Here is a 17,995-nt window from a genome sequence, read left to right as displayed (position 1 = left end):
TATTCACACAGCACTTAATTAAACTTCGGACTTCAGTAGCACAAGATGTAGTCATGGCCACCAACTTGGACTTTAAAAGGAGATTAGATAAATTTATAGGGGATTAGATAAAGTGATGAAGGATAAGGCTATCAATGGCTGCGAGTCATTATGGCTGCATCCTATCTCCTGTATTGGAGTCAGTAGCCCTCTGAATATCGGTTGCCAGGGGGCATAAGTGTGGGGAGTGCAGTTATACCGTGCACTGTATGAAGTACAGTCGTACCTCAGAAGTCGAGCGCCTTGCGACTCGAACGTTTTGGCTCCTGAACGCTGCAAACCCTGGAGTGAGTGTTCCGGTTTGTGAACGTTCTTTGGAACCTGAACGTCCGATGTGGGTTCTGCGGGTTCCGATTGGCTGCAGGAGCTTCCTGCAGCCAGTCAGAAGCTGTGCCTTGGTTTTGAAACGTTTTGGAAGTCGAACAGACTTCTGGAATGGATTCTGTTCGGCTTCCAAGGTACGACTGTACTTTTTTTTGTTCTGAATCTTCCAACATTCAGCCCAGGAGCTCAAATGCCAAATGCAAACCTTTTCCTCATATGGGAGTTCTCCCGCCCTTGATCATTTTGGTTTTCCTCTTCTGAAACTTTTCAAACTCCACACTATCCTTTTTAAGAGGTGAAGCAACCACAACTGTATAGTATTCCAAATGGGGTCACATAATACACTTTAAAGTCATTATGATATCACTAGTTTTCAGTTACTTTCTTAATGATCCCTGGCAAGGAATTTGCTTTTTCCGCAGCTGGGTCTTCCCTGACCCATTTCAGGAACTCCTTACACTCCCTGGGAAAATGGAGATTTTCTACATTCAGGTTCCAGTCTCCACAAGGTGCGAATTATGTGTCATTTTAGACAGGGCCTGATGCAATAGTGCTCTGATCTTGCCACTGAAATGCAAGCAAGTAGCAACACATTGGTATGTTTGCTGTCCTGGTTACTGCGAGCTGGTCTATCACAATGGTTATGTTTACAGACTTTTGTGACCCTAGAGGCAGAAATTAAGTGTTCCTTAAGCTTCATGGCTGTGGATGTTTCCTGCAAATACAGAGGGTTGTGACTAGTGCTCAGCCAGTATGGTGTAGTGGTTAAGAGTGGTAGTCTTGCAATCTGGGGAACCAGGTTCGCGTCTCCACTCCTCCACATGCAGCTGCTGCGTGACCTTGGGCTAGTCACACTTCTCTGAAGTCTCTTAGCCCCACTCACCTCACAGAGTGTTTGTTGTGGGGGAGGAAGGGAAAGGAGATTGTTAGCCGCTTTGAGACTCCTTCGGGTAGTGATAAAGCGGGATATCAAATCCAAACTCTTCTTCTTCTTCTACTTCTTCTTCAGCAGATTATGCAGGCAGTTTTGAAGACAGGTGTAAGTTGACAAAGTTAAAGCACATGAGAGCATATTGGCTGCTGTGGAGGAGTGTCGTTTGCTTCTACTTACAGCCTCCTTGTATATATATATTTTAAAAAACAAGCAGTACGGGCCAGTCGTGACCGACTCTAGGGTTGTGCGCTCATCTCACTCAAGAGGCCGGGAGCCGGCGCCGTCCGAAGACACTTCCGGGTCACGTGGCCAGCATGACAAAGCTGCTCTGGCGAGCCAGCACCAGCGCAGCACACGGAAACGGCGTTTACCTTCCCACTATAAAGCGGTACCTATCTATCTACTTGCACTTAGGGGTGCTTTCGAACTGCTAGGTGGGCAGGAGCTGGGACCGAACGACGGGAGCTCACCCCGCCGCGGGGATTCGAACCGCCGACCATACGATCAGCAAGTCCTAGGCACTGAGGTTTTACCCACAGCGCCACCCGCGTCTCCCAAGCAAATATTACCTAGGCACTTAAATCTCCAGTCCACTGTAAGCCAAAGGAAACCTCTTGTTGCTTGTGAAAGTGAGGAGTGCATAGCAATGTTCTAGGGGTTAATCTCTTAAACTACCATAGAAACGGCACTGCTCTGTTTTCCATTCATTCTGTTCCTTATTTGCTTGGCTCTCCCAACTGGTCCCATCACCTCCTGGCAAATAGAAGGGGAAGAAATGGAGGCAGTGAGAGATTTTACTTTCTTGGGCTCTATGATCACTGCAGATGGTGACAGCAGCCACGAAATTAAGAGACGCCTGCTTCTTTGGAGAAAAGCGATGACAAACCTAGACAACATCTTAAAAAGTAGAGACATCACCTTGCCAACAAAGGTCCGTATAGTTAAAGCCATGGTTTTCCCGGTAGTGATGTATGGAAGTGAAAGCTGGACCATAAAGAAGGCTGATCGCTGAAGAATTGATGCTTTTGAATTATGGTGATGGAGGAGACTCTTGAGAGTCCCATGGACTGCAAGAAGATCAAACCTCTCCATTCTGAAGGAAATCAGCCCTGAGTGCTCACTGGAAGGACAGATCCTGAAGCTGAGGCTCCAATACTTTGGCCACCTCATGAGAAGAGAAGACTCCCTGGAAAAGACCCTGATGTTGGGAAAGATGGAGGGCACAAGGAGAAGGGGGCAACAGAGGACGAGATGGCTGGATAGTGTTCTCGAAGCTACGAACATGAGTTTGACCAAACTGCGGGAGGCAGTGGAAGACAGGAGTGCCTGGCATGCTCTGGTCCATGGGGTCACGAAGAGTCGGACACGACTAAACAACTAAACCACAACAACAACCCAGTTCTGTAATGTGATATGTTTCCATGGGATTCTTCTCTCTGATCCTGAAGCTGAAATGCAAAGAGGTGTTCAAGCTGCAGTAATTATCTGTAAGAAAAAAAGAGGTTGATGTTACTCCGAAAGTCTACATGTATATATCTCTGCTTCCACCGAATTTAGGACAGTACATATAGGGTTTATGGGAAACTGGCCATGTGTATTGTGTGTATTGGCCACATACACTCAGGCACAGTGAAATACTGTGCACCGTTCCCAAATAACTCCAACTCCTCTTTCACAGTCTTCCCAGGGCCTACCTCAATGTTTCCCATACTTTTTGTTCCATGGCACACTGGGAAATTGCTCAGGTTCTTGGCAGACCACTTAATGATGTTTCCACCCGACCTGCTGTAACAATTGTATTGTGCTTTTCGAGATCTGCATGATTTTTAACTGTACCCTTTTGCTTTGTTTGTTTCTTATGCATTTTATTTTATTGCATTACAATTTAAATTGCATAGGTTTCAAACTGTAATGCAATAAAATGGAACATAAGAAATGAAAGATGCAATAAAAATACAGTTAAAAATCAATAAGGATGTTTAATGCAGTGGATGCATCGCCTCCCACCTTCAACCCCAAATCCATACACATGCCCTAGACCACCTGCATGAAGCTCACAGACCACGGGTGGTCCATGGACCAGAGTTTGGAAACCTCTGACCTAGGAGAAAAGCTGTGGCAGGCATATATTAAAGAGTCCTGCCCTGGAATGGAATAAAAACCTGTTAATAAACCAGTTAAGTTACCAACACCTGTGAGAAGGCTGAATTCAGTCCAGATTCAGCAAACCAACACCTTCTTAGCTTTAAGCTAGGGCTGGCCCAAGACTGGGGCGTGAAGTGAATGACAAAATGGGGCCTCCTCCCCACCAGGGAAGAAGGGTGAGTGAAAATCTACATCAGGAATAAGGGGGGAGGGGATAAAGATCTACATTGGGATCTGCTGTCCCTGCAAATCCTGCCGCCTAAGGCAGTCCTTGCCTCATGGTTGGGCCGGCCCTGGAAGAAACCTGCACCAGTTATCCTTTAGTGTTTGAGCTTTGATTTCCCATGAACTATGGGAGGGTGGGAAACCTCTGCTTGCTTTCCAGACTACAACTCCCATCATCCTTCACCACTGGCCATGCTGGCTGCAGCTAATGGGAATTAGAGTCCAACAACATGCCAAAGGCAACAAGTTCCCAATGTCTGACTATCAGGCAGGACCGGTAAAGTAATAGGTTTCTGTGCAGTAAGCAATTTAATGATTGAGGACACTGTGGATTTATTTTCTAAGCCAAAGAATGCTGCCCAATAAGAATTTTTTTTTTTTAAATGAATTTTTAAAAAGCAATAGCAGAGAACGCTAAGCTCTTCTGGTTATCTCTTACTTAACATGCATGTCTCCTTAGCAAATTCCTTTAGAAAGCTGTTTGGCTCAAGTTCTCAGCCTTAGAGAAGGAAGCTGAACTCCAGGCTGCTGTCCAATATGCAGTTAACACTTACATCCCTCTTTGATACTGCATGGTTTCAGCCCAGATTGTGACGTTTATTATACTCCAGGCAAAGGAAAGGCAAATAGGTGTCCTTGTTTGTCTGTTTTTTAAATACCCATCAGTACCTACTGGACTCTGCTTCACACAGATAATTGCCTCCTTTCTTCTGAAAATAGAATATTAGAGCACAGAATGGGTGTTGCAACTGGCATGGATTGCTATTGGCCAGTTCTTTACCCAATGACAAAGTCTTTCCTCTCTCTGTAACTGCTGCTGAAAATTGCATCAACAAGGCAGCTAATACAGTTTGGTGTCTTCTAGAAATGTGTGCTTATTCCCCTTAATACCATACAGAATGTCTTTTCTATAGAGAGTTGTTTAGCATGCATAAGAAGGTTGTTTTGGTTTTGCACAGATTCAAAGCATTCCCGTTTACTGAAAATCAGAGCATGGAAGGTTGTGTCTCCTGCTGTTCCCCACACCTCTTACAATACAGCAACAGTAAATATATGATTTAAAGGCTAAACATTAGCAACTGAGGAGGAAAGGAGAGTTTACATTCCTCATGTCTTGCTGTCAGTGAAAGCTTAAATTGCTTGTAATCTCTAGCAACCGTGGATGACTCACTGACATGTCATGTTGAACCCGCCTCATTCTTTGCTAATAAAGATAAGGCAGTGTTTATGTAAAGACTCTGGGTTGGAAATTTTAAGCTAATCCGAAATGCAGCACTTGAGATTACAGACTGAGGTTAAATTCAGAACTCCACACAGCTTCTCTTTTAAAACAGCTGTTGCTGGCTGCCACTTCATTTCCAGGCCCAATTCAAGGTGCTTACATTAGTGTTTTGGGGATGTGGGTGGCGCTGTGGGTTAAACCACAGAGCCCAGGACTTGCTGATCAGAAGGTCGGCGGTTCGAATCCCCACGATGGGGTCAGCTCCCATTGCTCAGTCCCTGCTCCTGCCAACCTAGCAGTTCAAAAGAACGTCAAAGTGCAAGTAGATAAATAGGTACCTCTCCGGCGGGAAGGTAAACGGCATTTCCATGTGCTGCTCTGGTTCTCCAGAAGCGGCTTAGTCATGCTGGCCACATGACCCAGAAGCTGTACGCCGGCTCCCTCGGCCAATAAAGCGAGATGAGCACCGCAACCCCAGAGTCGGCCACGACTGGACCTAATGGTCAGGGGTCCCTTTACCTTTACATTAGTGTTTAAAGCCCCTAAACAGCTTGTTGGCATCTGTCTGTCTCAAGAGACAATGCAGTGTGCATAAGCAGCAGTGAAGTGACCTTCCCAGGGTGCAAGCCCAGGCAGTGTTTATGGAGGTCCTGGGTTTCCCAGACGAAAAGCCCCCATCTTGGTTCTTGCCGATGTGGTCTGTTAAAACGGAGAAATCTGAGGGCTCCCTTGGACAAAAAACAAGGACACCAGCCAGGAATACCAGAGCAAAACAGCAGCCAGTAGGCTTGGTCTTTATTGAAGACTGTCGTGACAGGACTCCCACCTGCCACAAGTTGGAACAAGATGGAAGCCTGGAACAAAAGAAAAGCCAAACTTTTATTAGCAGCTAATCCCCATGTTACACCCCCCAAACTACATCACTAATACATCATGGTTACATCATGAAAGGGGAGGTCTGATGGCAGTAATCTGAGCATCCTGGACCCTGCCCCATGGTTCCCCTTGCCCTCCACCCATCAAGTGTAACAAAAGAGATATTTACATTTCCCTGTTTCCCAGCCAAGTTAATCACACCCTTTTGTCTTCATCTGGGTTTGTTTTTTCTGGAATGGCTACCTGTCTGGCACTCAGGTATCAGGATGCCAGGAATTACCACTCAGGCAGAGGGGCTGCTCAGTAGCTGAGCTCACGTGTCTATATCAATGTTTGATGTTTCCCCAGTGAGCCAGTACATAGATACATTTATCAGTGAATTGTTACATTTGGTATTGTGCAGCAGATGCCCTTTGAATAGATAGGAAGAAAATGTGATAAAGTGTTTTGTGGGGACAAATCTCAAAAGTCACAAAAGTGATTGTGTTGATTTTGGTAGTGGGCTGCATGTGCATGATATCTGCTGGAGGGGCAACCCCCCCCCCAACCTATACATAAATTCCTGCAACAGGTCCAAAAGAAAGCAGAGCTAAGGCACTTTCCAACCACCTTAGCAACTTGGGGGCTCCCTGGCTGGTGCTTCCCACCCCTCCTCCTCATCCAGCCAGACCCTGACAACCCAAGTCCCTCGCTGGTCCTGTCTGTGGAGATCACACATTGATTTTACATACAGAGAGGGAGAGGTAAAGGTAAAGGGACCCCCGACCGTTAGGTCCAGTCATGGACAACTCTGGGGTTGTGGTGCTCATCTCGCTTTATTGGCCGAGGCAGCTGGCGTTTGTCCGCAGACAGCTTCCGGGTCATGTGGCCAGCATGACTAAGCTCCTTCTGGTGAACCACAGCAGCGCACGGAAACGCCGTTTACCTTCCCGCCGGAGCAGTACCTATTTATCTACTTGCACTTTGATGTGCTTTTGAACTGCTTGGTTGGCAGGAGCAGGGCCCGAGCAGCAGGCACTCACCCTGTTGCGGGGATTCAAACCGCCGACCTTCTGATTGGCAAGCCCTAGGCTCTATGGTTTAACCCACAACAACACCGCATCCCGAGAGGGAGGGAGAGAAGGTCTATTGCAACAGGGAGCTTTTCTGACTACCAGCACACCACACTCCCTCCCCCTTAATTAAATCTCTGGTCATATATGAATTGAAAGCAGAAAAATATTATTTTTCCTGCTTCTCTGTAACATAATACAGCTACAGGTCTTTCCATGAAGCTGAATGCCGCTAGGCTCAGGAGAGAGAAAGTTCTTCGCACAACGCAGAGTTAAACTATGGAATCTGCTGTCCCTGTGGAATCTTCAGCTCCATGTTCCTTGCTGTCACAGTGCCTCATGAGTGAAGCGTAGCCCGAAGCTGAAATTACATCGCCACAGAGGAGGACCCAGTCCACATATAACCCTCCATATAACTGACTGCAGCCAACAAGCACGAGACAAGGAGGGAATACGCAATAAATTTGCAACTGGCGTCAGTAACAGGTGCTGGACATGCTACAAACGGCAAGAGGGCGAGATGTTGGTAGTGGCATGCATAGATGAGGGTCTTGGTATGCTGTAAACTGGGGAAGCAGAGCTTTTTCTTTTAACTCTTCTGAGTGACCTTCTGAGGCCCATGTGCCTAGGGTGAGTGGCACAGAAGCAAAGGTGGCTAGAGTAACAAATATACATTTCACCTTTGTGTGGTAGTGTAGTTTCTACATGGAGTCACCCCCTCCCCTCTATTCTCCAACAAGGCAAGTGTTATAATAATTTTATGGTCATATATGTTGTTGTTGTTTAGTCATTTAGTCGTGTCCAACTCTTCTTGACCCCATGGACCAGAGCACGCCAGGCACTCCTGTCTTCCACTGCCTCCCGCAGTTTGGTCAAAGTCATGCTGGTAGCTTCGAGAACACTGTCCAAACATCTTGTCCTCTGTTGTCCCCTTCTCCTTGTGCCCTCAATCTTTCCCAACCTCATGGTCTTTTCCAGGGAGTCTTCTCTTCTCATGAGGTGGCCAAAGTATTGGAGCCTCAGTTCAGGATCTGTCCTTCCAGTGAGCACTCAGGGCTGATTTCCTTCAGAATGGATAGGTTTGAACTTCTTGTAGTCCATGGGACTCTCAAGAGTCTCCTCCAGCACCATAATTCAAAAGCATCAATTCTTCAGCGATCAGCCTTCTTTATCGTCCAGCTTTTTTATGGTCCATATATATTAGATGTTCATAAATGTACCAATCAAACACATACAAATATATAAACCGCATGTCTGAAACCCACAGAAAACTCCTGAAACCATTTTCTCTCTCCCAAAATGACCTCAAATACTTCTCTGCAACGTCGAAGGAAATGGGAAATCTCCCCATTGTCTCTTCGCTCACAAATCCTGTCTTAAGGGCACGTTTAAGATACGAATAGGGTGTGAGCCCAGTAGTTATCATAACAAAATAATGGCCAGTCTCCCCAGATAATCCAGTCAAATGGCCATTAACAGGTAACCTGGCAGACATGATAAAAACAATGCACTCAGATTTCTGTTGTAGACCGCCTTTTATGTGATGTAGGTATGATGTATCTAGGAGGTGGTTTTGGGCTACACCCCTTCTGTGATGTATGTATGATGTTTCTGGGGGTGGTCTTGTTCTCCAGGGTGGGCAATTTCAAATGTTTATATAAGGGCTTGCATGCCTGTGCTCGGGGTCCTTCCCCCCCTCCTGTGTGTGAAGGGAGCACCCTGTTGCAACAGCTTTAATAAAGATCAGACTTACTAGCTGCTTTGCTTCTCAATATTCTCTGGTTTGCCTCTGTTATTTTCTCCTACCGATAGAGAACCTAAAAAAGGACTTTGTATGGGAAAAGGAGCAGTTTTTATTCTTATAACACTAGCAAGAGCTGAAGGACACATGTCAACCACATAAATATATTAGGGGTGCGAAACATGATGCCATCAATCCCCCTCTCACAAACCTTCTAGGATTCTTTCTAGGTGGTTATTTGGAAGTTTATTTTTACCAGCTGCATATTTGAAGGGATGTTTCATCAGTAATGAAATAGTGTCCCTGGGAGAGAGAGTAACACTCCCCTGCGAAACAAAAAAAATTAAGCAAACAAGCAAAAATTAAACCAGCAGCTCAAATGACATAAGCTTTTAGCCCGCCAAGTCAATGGTATGAAAGTTCAGGGTTGTACACACTGACAAAAATAAAGCCTGCCTCGATTTCAAAATACACATAAGTGGCTGCATTCCCAGGCATACTTGCCTGGATGTAAAGAGAATTATATTTGGTGGGATTTACTTCTGAGTTACCTTATTCAGGATGGGGTTACAGGAAATAAATTACCTGACAGTGCAATCTTAAAAAAAAGTCTCCTCAAAAGTAAATCCTATGGAGTTTAATCGGGGCTTTTTTCCCCCCAGCCAGAACTCACTGGAACTCAGTTCCTGCCCCTCTCAAGTGGGCATTATTGCCATGATAAGAGAACAAGGAAGGCATTTGTGGTGAGTTCCAGCACCTCTTTTTCTAGAAAAATAGCACTGAGGGTGGAGCATATCCACCAACTGTCCAGGACATCCCATTTTAGGGGGCTGTCTTCTCGCGTGAGAGCACAGTGTCCAAAAATGCGTGGACCACATGACTTGCACAGCAGCATGTCTCAGTTTTGTGCTAGGACATATTGGAGGGTACGGTGGCACCATTTACATAACAAAAACTACCACAGATGCCCGTAACATTTTCATAAGTAGGGGGCTTTTGAGAAACAGGTGGTCTTAAGTTTTCTAGTCGGACTGAAGCTGGTTTGAGGATTAAAGACATCAGATAGCAATGTTTCTCAAGAAACTACAGAATTAATGTGAATGTGGCTAACGTCATGTGTATGCAGCTTTAAAAAAACTAGCAGTGTGAGAGCATCAGGTGTAGAGTTGGTGGTGGCCTATGTGTCTCTGTGTGTGATAGGTGCTGGTCACACAATGCAGAAATCTCAGCTAAAGCATCCATGACTTCATCAGTCAAGATTCCCTTCTCACCTGCTAACACAAGAACTCTCTCAGCCCAATTTCCCTTCTGCAAGATGGAAACAAGTGATGATGCACATCTTAAGTTACGTGAGGATGAAGATGTGCAGCCCACTAGCAGACACGTTTACTCGGAAGTAAATTCCACTGAGTTCAGTTGGCTTAACTGTTTTTTAGTGCTTCAGGATTATAGCCACAATTCAATATGCATTTGCATTTAACTTTAACTCAGTGGAACCGTTCTGACTCAATGACTTGCATTATAATGTGCAAATAGCTGGATTTGTTGTAAGACTTCCACCAAGTTGAAATATTTTGGGTGTGCACTGCCCTCTGCTGGGGCAATGTATCATTAAATACTGTGCAGTGACAAAAACAACCCTGCTAGTCTAAGGCTAGAATCAGGATTTGCCCTTCCATTAGGCAGGCCCTGATTCTGCCTCAGCTTGTGCAGTTCTGCCCCTCCCTCCTGAAACTCTGTCCTTTTGTCTCTGCTAACTCTGGGAGGGGTTTTCCCCATTTGCTTTCTGGCCCAGAGAGTCTCTGCTTATGGCCTTCTTAATGGGTCATCAGCCATTTCTTTGTGCTTTTTCAATGGCCTGTCCCTCCAGGTGATGACTTCATCAGCCAGCCTTATTTTTAAACACGCCTTATATTTTAACATGCTAAATCCAATGTCTGGCACCCCAGAATTAGAAAGGGAGTACAGCCAGTGGCGTAGCGTGGGTTGTCAGCACCCGGGGCAAGGCAAGTAATTTGCGCCCCCTAACCCCTAACCTGCCGCCGCTGCCAGCTTCTTCTTGCTGCTGCCTGGTCTGGTCTGGTGTGGTTCTCTCCCGCGCTCAGCGCTGCGCTGGGCAGCCGCTGCACTGTCCCTCCCCCAGATAGTCCCTCGCTCTCTCTCCGCACCGCACGCCTGGCACCCACCCCCTCCACAGTGGGCGGCGACCCAGCGGCTCGGATTGGATTCGCACAGCCAGCACTGCAGTGAGAGAGAGTGAGTGAGCCAGGTAGGGGCAGAGAGCTGCGAGTGCGAGCACGCGCCCCCCAGATGTTGCGCCCGGTGCGGCCAGCCCCCCCTGCACCCCCCCACGCTACGCCACTGAGTACAGCCACCCACAAACTTATGACACTATCGCCACTGTTTCTTCTCTGCCTCCAGGCAGTAATGTTGGCATATTGCCATGAGCATAGCCAGTATTTTGGGGATGGGCAGGCCTTTTGTTGGGGGGGGCAGAACCTCACTTTGTTATATATTTTTATTTATTTTTATTTAGGGGGGCAGCTGCCCCCCCCCCCAGCTACACCCTTCTTTCTTCTTCTTTGGCGATCACTCAAAGCCAAGATTGTCTTCCATGAACACGGTCTTAAGAGTGAGTCTGCAAGTGACTGTGGAGGCCAATTCTGGATCCACACGTCCTTCCATGGTGGGGACATAGGTGCAGTGGTACCTCGGGTTAAGAACTTAATTCATTCTGGAGGTCCGTTCTTAACCTGAAACTGTTCTTAACCTGAAGCACCACTTTAGCTAATGGGGCCTCCCGCTGATGCCGTGCCGCTGCTGCACGATTTCTGTTCTCATCTTGAAGCAAAGTTCTTAACCCGAGGTACTATTTCTGGGTTAGCGGAGTCTGTAACCTGAAGCGTATGTAACCCGAGGTACCACTGTATCTGGAAGGGAGTTGATCACGGTGAGGGTTTGCCAAACCTGCCTTCCTCTTAGCACGTTTCTCCCTTTCGTCCTGAGTTTGAGCGTTTTCAAAGTCCATGACACCTTTGGTAAAGGCTGTTCTCCAACTGGAGCACATTTGCAGCCAGATGGAAAATTAAAGGCATCTTCTGCACCTCTGATAAGAAGAGGGAATTTCATCAAGTGTCTTTTGCATGACAAACTGCTCCTGCTGAATTCCTTCTGTGCAACCATTCAAGTTTGCAAGACAAACTGCCCTGCCCTTTGCCCAACCATATCTGGCCACCCTAAAGTGGCATTCATTTTCCAGCCAGATGCAGCCAGCCAGGCAAGATGCGAAAACTAGCTATGCTGCAGGATCCACCCGCAGCTAAGACTCCCTCACTGTGTGAATTCCAGTGGGAGTGCAAGCTTAGTGTGCTATTTGCAGCCAAATCCAGCAAAGAGTAAAATAAGGCAAGAGATAGGGATGATGACTGAAACAGGGCCAAAACAAAGACTGTGGGAAGAACAGGGGAAATTAAGAGATGTGGGGAAAGGGGACTAATAGATATGAGGTGGGAAATGAGGAGAAAAGGGGAGTGTAACAGAGAACGGAATACAGTGGTACTTTGGTTTGCAACCGCTTTGGAATACAACCGTTTTGGATTACAACCATGTCAAACCCAGAAGTGTGTATCCCTTTTTTTTGGATTACAACCCATTTTGGGGGGGATTACACCCCCCCTTTTTGAAGCCCCATTGGTGAAAGCGCACCTTGGGTTACAACCTGTTTTGGTTTACAACAAGACCTCCGGAACCGATTATGGTTGTAAACCAAGGTACCACTGTAATGGAATTGTAGAGTTGGAATGGACTCCAGGGTCATCATCCAACCCCCTGCAATATAGGAATCTTTTGCCCAACACGGGGCAAAGTTGGTGTGGAGAGCAGAGTGGAGTTATAGTTTGAAAACATCACTTTGCTGCTTTTTTAAAAAATAATATTTTTTATTAGTTTTCAATTACAACCGCTTTGCTACAAGCCTCCTGTGCATTTAAAAGCCACCTAACAGGCTGAAAGAGGGACGTGGGTGGTGCTGTGGGTTAAACCACAGAGCCTAGGACTTGCCGATCAGAAGGTCGGCAGTTCGAATCCCCACGACGGGGTGAGCTCCTGTTGCTCGGTCCCTGCTCCTGCCAACCTAGCAGTTCAAAAGCACATCAAAGTGCAAGTAGATAAATAGGTACCACTCTGGCAGTAAGGTAAACGGTGTTTCCGTGCGCTGCTCTGGTTCGCCAGAAGCGGCTTAGTCATGCTGGCCACATGACCCGGAAGCTGTACACCAGCTCCCTCGGCCAATAAAGCGAGATGAGCACCACAACCCCAGAGTCGGTCACGACTGGACATAATGGTCAGGGGTCCCTTTACCTTTACCTAACAGGCTGAAAATCAGTTAGTGTGACTTCTTGCACACACAAGTGTTACAGTGCACTGGCAGGGGGCTGACGCACTGCAACCTAAGGTGTGCAGCGCTTTAGAAATACAGCATGCAGCATCTTCAGTAATAGTTGCAAAGTAGATATAAGATTTAAGATATATTAAGAAAAAGTTTAATTATGATAAAAGTGTGTATTGGCAATAAGTAATATGAAATCGAAATATGGAATAGACGGGAAGTTGGGTCTTTCGTGTTAAGACCAATTTATGTTTTATCGTTTGTTAAGAAAATTGTGTGTCTATGGTTATTCCTGTGTGTAATTTGGTATTTGTGTTTTCTCTTTCTTCTTTTCTTGCTGTATCAATAATAATAAAAATATGGAAGAGATAAAAACACAGCATGCTTGCCAACAGGGGGGAAAAACACACACAACAATACCTGCATTTATTTTTTTAAAAAGGTCTTCTTATCCCTCCTCCTGCGGTTTTAAGAGCTGTGTGACAAGAAAAAAGGAAACTCCCTACTCCTCCAGCAAGGAGAGGGATGCAACGCAGGGGGTTGGAATAGATGACCCTGGTGGGTCCCTTTCCAACCCCACGATGCTGTCATTCTAAGTTTCACTCCCCGATTCCGATCCTCCGAATATTTTGTGGGCGGGGCCCTCTGGGAGAGGCGGCGCGGTTTGGCCAACATTGAGGCCCGAGCTCAGTTGCGCGCAAGAGGTGCTCAGCCAGCTGGAGGAAAGTTGAACCGAAGTTGGGCAGGGAGGGAGCAAGGATGCCGACGATGCTGTGCTGCTGGGGGAACGGCTCCTTCGGGCAGCTGGGGCTGGGCGAGGACGGGGTCTCGGAGCCGCTGCCTTTCCGTTCGGCCCCCGAAGCCCCCGGCGGGCCGGAGGTGGTGCTGGTGGCCTGCGGGGAGCGGCACTCGCTGCTGCTTCGGGCCGATGGCAGCGTGGCTTCTTGCGGGGACAACGCCCAGGGGCAGCTGGGCAGGAGGCTCCCCCCGGGGCAGCGGCGCGCCCACGTGCCAGGTAGGGACACTACACGAAGGGTCGGCGTGGGGGGCGCGCGTGTCTTTTTCTACCCGAGCGACCATCTCTAACCCTCTTCTCACTTCGCAGTTTCTAAATTTGGGAAATCTCTTTACATCACAAAGGGGAGAGAAGGAGGGGAGGCCCCGATCCTAAGAGATCACACGCCCCGTCGAGTGAACGGAGCATCTTCCTCCTTGCACTTCCTTCCTAAGGAAGCCAGAAAGAGTATTTTAAATGCTGCTTTGGGGGGGGGGTGTATTGGTTTGTTTTGCTTTTGTTTTATTGTCTTGTTTTGCGTTTTCATTTTGTCACTTTATGTTGCGAACGGCCCTGTGATCCTCGGGTGAAGGCGGTTTACAAATAATAATAATAATAATATATGCATTGATGTGAGCTGCCCGTATATTCCTGGCCGGGCATGCAAACATTGTTGGTGAAAATGAAAAAAATGAAGTAGACGTCCCCTGGCAAAGGCAAAAACTTCGCTCCACCCCCCCTTTGTTGAGCTGGGATATTCGTCCCTCTTTGTGTATAATACTGTATCCTAAGGATCCTTCCTTCCAACTTTTCCTGTTTGTAGACTGGAAACACACACACACAAACCTGCGAGGGGGGCAAACATCTAAAGGATGTTGTGGGGAAACGCAAGCCATTCCATTCCTACCAGGGGACACCCCCGGGGTTGGGGGCTTGAAATTAAATAGAGCGCCTGTACCTGAGAGCGCCTTTTAAGTTTCAGTTTCTGCTTCTCAGCCTTGACTCGCATCCTTCTGTAAGAGCCTCTGGTGAGTAGGCGCGCTTTGCAAAGACACTTTCGGTTTCCTTTCCTCTCTTCTGCGCGCTCTTGCCACCAGCTGGTCTCCCTGTTATTTGAGATGATGAGGGTTTTTTGTCTGCTCCTGGCACTTGTCCAAGCTGAAATTAGGCTCCCAGAAAAAAATGAAAAAACTAGACGGCTCTGCAAGTGGAGGCTTGATGACCCTTTGCCATTTCGCATCACGCTCTTTTCAGCAAATAAGTTTCCTGGAAAATATTGCTTTCACAAGGAGCGCAGAAGCAGTAATTAATCCAAGACTGCCTTTAGAAAAGGAATGGAACAAATGCAACTACGTACTTGTTGTTGGTCACTGCCTTTCTATTGTTACGACGCGGGTGTCGCTGTGGGTTAAACCACAGAGCCTAGGACTTGCTGATCAGAAGGTTGGCGGTTCGAATCCCCACGACAGGGTGAGCTCCTGTTGCTCGGTCCCTGCTCCTGCCAACCTAGCAGTTCGAAAGCACGTCAAAGTGCAACTAGATAAATAGGTACCACTCCAGCGGGAAGGTAAATGGTGTTTTCGTGCACTGCTCTGGTTTGCCAGAAGCGGCTTAGTCATGCTGGCCACATGACCTGGACCGAGCTGTACGTCGGCTCCCTCGGTCAATAAAGCGAGATGAGCGCCGCAATCCCAGAGTCGGTCACAACTGGACCTAATGGTCAGGGGTTCCTTTACCTTTACCATCCCTTAGGAAGAGGAAGATTTCCCTCTCTCTTGTTCTCACCAAATCTGCACAGCAAGGTTGTTTTCCCCTTCTGTGTTTCAAGTTTTCTTTCTTACCTTCCTGACACACACATTATAGAAGCGGATGGGGTCTCTTTGACCCCATACCACATGGGCTATTACCTGATTTGTTTCCCTGCACCAAACTGCAGTCTCACTGAACCTGCCAACTCATGAGATCACTGAAAGGAATAATGTTTTTAACTGCTTTTAGATGCTTTACACAGGCATTGTTTTTTAAGAACGTTTTTAGAATGCTTTTTTTTGCTTTGTTTCTGTTTTCAAATTGCGCATCTGCCTGGCAGAAAGAGTGTGCGGGTGTCCTGCTTTCTCATCCCCCAAAAGTTGGGTGGTATGTGCTTGGGAGAGTTGACCCATCATATCTATTCTTTGCAAAAAAAAAAAAAAAGCCGTTTATATAGATCGTGCAATAAATAATAGATTTATATATCTTGGAAAGTTGTTTATTCATCTGTTTGCTATTCATTTGGACACCTGCTAATTCGTTACTTCTAACTTTGCGGAATGGTTTCTGAAGTCAAGGAGCAGGATTTTGTCAATATTTGGATGCAAATGGATGCCATTTTGATTGAAGATGGCAGACTGATCCTTTGAAGACTGCTCTGATTTTAACCACTTGTTTCAAAACTGCACTGGGCTGGGGTTTTTTTTTGGGGGGGGGAGGTGTTCTTAGAATTGCCAAGCAACACCAGGTATGAGGCTGCTGGTCATTTTTTAAAAATCACATTGAGTGGCATGTCCAAATATTAAACCATGGTTTAGCATTAATAGAAACAAGCCTGGAGTGTGTGCCCTCCACCTTTTTGAGATCAAAATCCTCCACTCTTGCTGTAACTTATGGCCTTCAAACTTGAGGACCTATGGTTTGTTCTAACTATAATCACCCAAAATAAACCAAGAATCAAACCGTGGGTATCTTGACTCACAAATGGGGGAGTTCATGAACCCAAGTAATCACCATTTACCTTTCTAGACGGTTTAAATATGTCAATGACCCCTCTGGCTACACAAATGAATATTATTTTTTATGTGTCCATCTCTGAAAGAGCAAATCCAAGCACTGGAAACACAAACCATTGTCCACATAAGCTGTGGGAAGGAGCACTCACTGGCCGTTTGCAACAATGGAAGAGTTTTCTCGTGGGGAGCTGGAGCTTTTGGACAGCTGGGCACCGGAGAATTAAAAGAGCGTCTGATTCCAAAGTAAGCAGCTAATAATACTCTCGGCGCTTGCCAAAACAGAGTTGTGTTGTAAATGTGGGAATACAGCCGTAACTCAGTTGACAAATGCCTTGTGAGTCGAATGTTTTGGCTCCCAAACGCCGCAAACCCGGAAGTGAGTATTCTGGTTTGCAAACGTTCTTTGGAACCTGAACGTCCAGCTCGGAAGGCGTGCCTTGGTTTCTGAATGATTTGGAAGTCGAACGGACTTCCGGAACGGATTCCGTTCGACTTCCAAGGTCCAACTGTACTGACTTCATCCAGGGAAAGGGGAGTTCAAATCTCCTTTCACCTATGCTTTTTCCTGACAGCCCTGGGAGGTTTTTTCTCCTCTGCCTCAGATCTGGGCTGTACTTCAAAATCTGCTCACCTTTCCTTATCTAGAAATGCTAGGAATTGTGAACCCGGGACCTTCTGCATGCAAACCATGGGTGCTGCTATCAAACTATATGGCTTTCCTTTCTTGCAGATAAGAAAAAACTGAGAAAGTTGCTTGTAGTCAAAATCCTGGGGAAGGAAATGCTTCTCCCTGGCTGATTGCTTGCTTAGCACAGCTGCCTTTAAACTTTGTTTCAGTTTTGTAATAGTCACTGTTACTTCTCCTTCTTACCTTTTGCTTGTTATTTTCTTTAAGAATACATATTACTGCTGTAGGCTGACCTTGGTGTTCTGGTTAAAAGCTAAAGAGAACGACTGCTTCAATGAGTCATCTGCATTTCTGGAAATTTAGCATAACATTCAGTTATAATCATTGATTTAAAATAGCAATGATTTATTTTGTCATCGGCACATTAGCAACTTGCTGGTTGTCTTTTTTTTAATGCTTTAAAAATAGTTTACCATTATTTGCCAGACCAATTGACCACCACCCCTTTTTTTTAAAAAAAAAGAAAACAACATCAACCTGTTTAAATGCCTAAACCCCCATTCTAAAAGTGTCAATCACAATAAGACTGCTTCCCCTAAACATGTTTAATAAATAACCCTAATTACTATATAACCCTAAGCATGTTGACTTCATACATTTATTCTGTCTCAGTACTTTTTTCTGAATTGTAAAATCTAAACTTTTCTTTCCATAACTTTTACAGGAAGGTGGATGGTTTGTCTAAATACAAAATAATACAAGTTGCTTGTGGGAACTATCACTCAATAGCCCTGGCGAAAGGTAACCATTCACTTCAAACTTTGCCCCATTTCTATGATTTGCTTCAAATGCTTGGTTGTAATAATAGAGTCTCAAAATGTC

General features: G+C 46.1%; 1 protein-coding gene across 1 annotated transcript in view; it reads left to right on the top strand.

The window, feature by feature from the left end:
- The first annotated feature begins 13,617 nt into the window (after positions 1 to 13,617).
- Positions 13,618 to 17,995, top strand: part of LOC308485211 (putative E3 ubiquitin-protein ligase HERC6) — a 28,543-nt gene continuing 24,165 nt past the window's right edge. Inside the window, exons 1-3 of the mRNA XM_081020724.1 lie at positions 13,618 to 13,960; positions 16,572 to 16,728; positions 17,838 to 17,914. Coding sequence (XP_080876850.1) covers positions 13,705 to 13,960; positions 16,572 to 16,728; positions 17,838 to 17,914 — 490 coding nt within the window. The 5' untranslated portion in view covers positions 13,618 to 13,704. The remainder of the gene's footprint in view (positions 13,961 to 16,571; positions 16,729 to 17,837; positions 17,915 to 17,995) is intronic.

Source organism: Podarcis pityusensis, assembly GCF_964106645.2.
Source record: "Podarcis pityusensis genome assembly, chromosome: 9".
In the NCBI taxonomy this organism is placed as follows: domain Eukaryota; kingdom Metazoa; phylum Chordata; class Lepidosauria; order Squamata; family Lacertidae; genus Podarcis; species Podarcis pityusensis.
Note: the sequence above shows the minus strand (reverse complement) of the source record. Positions and strands in the feature narration are given on the sequence as shown.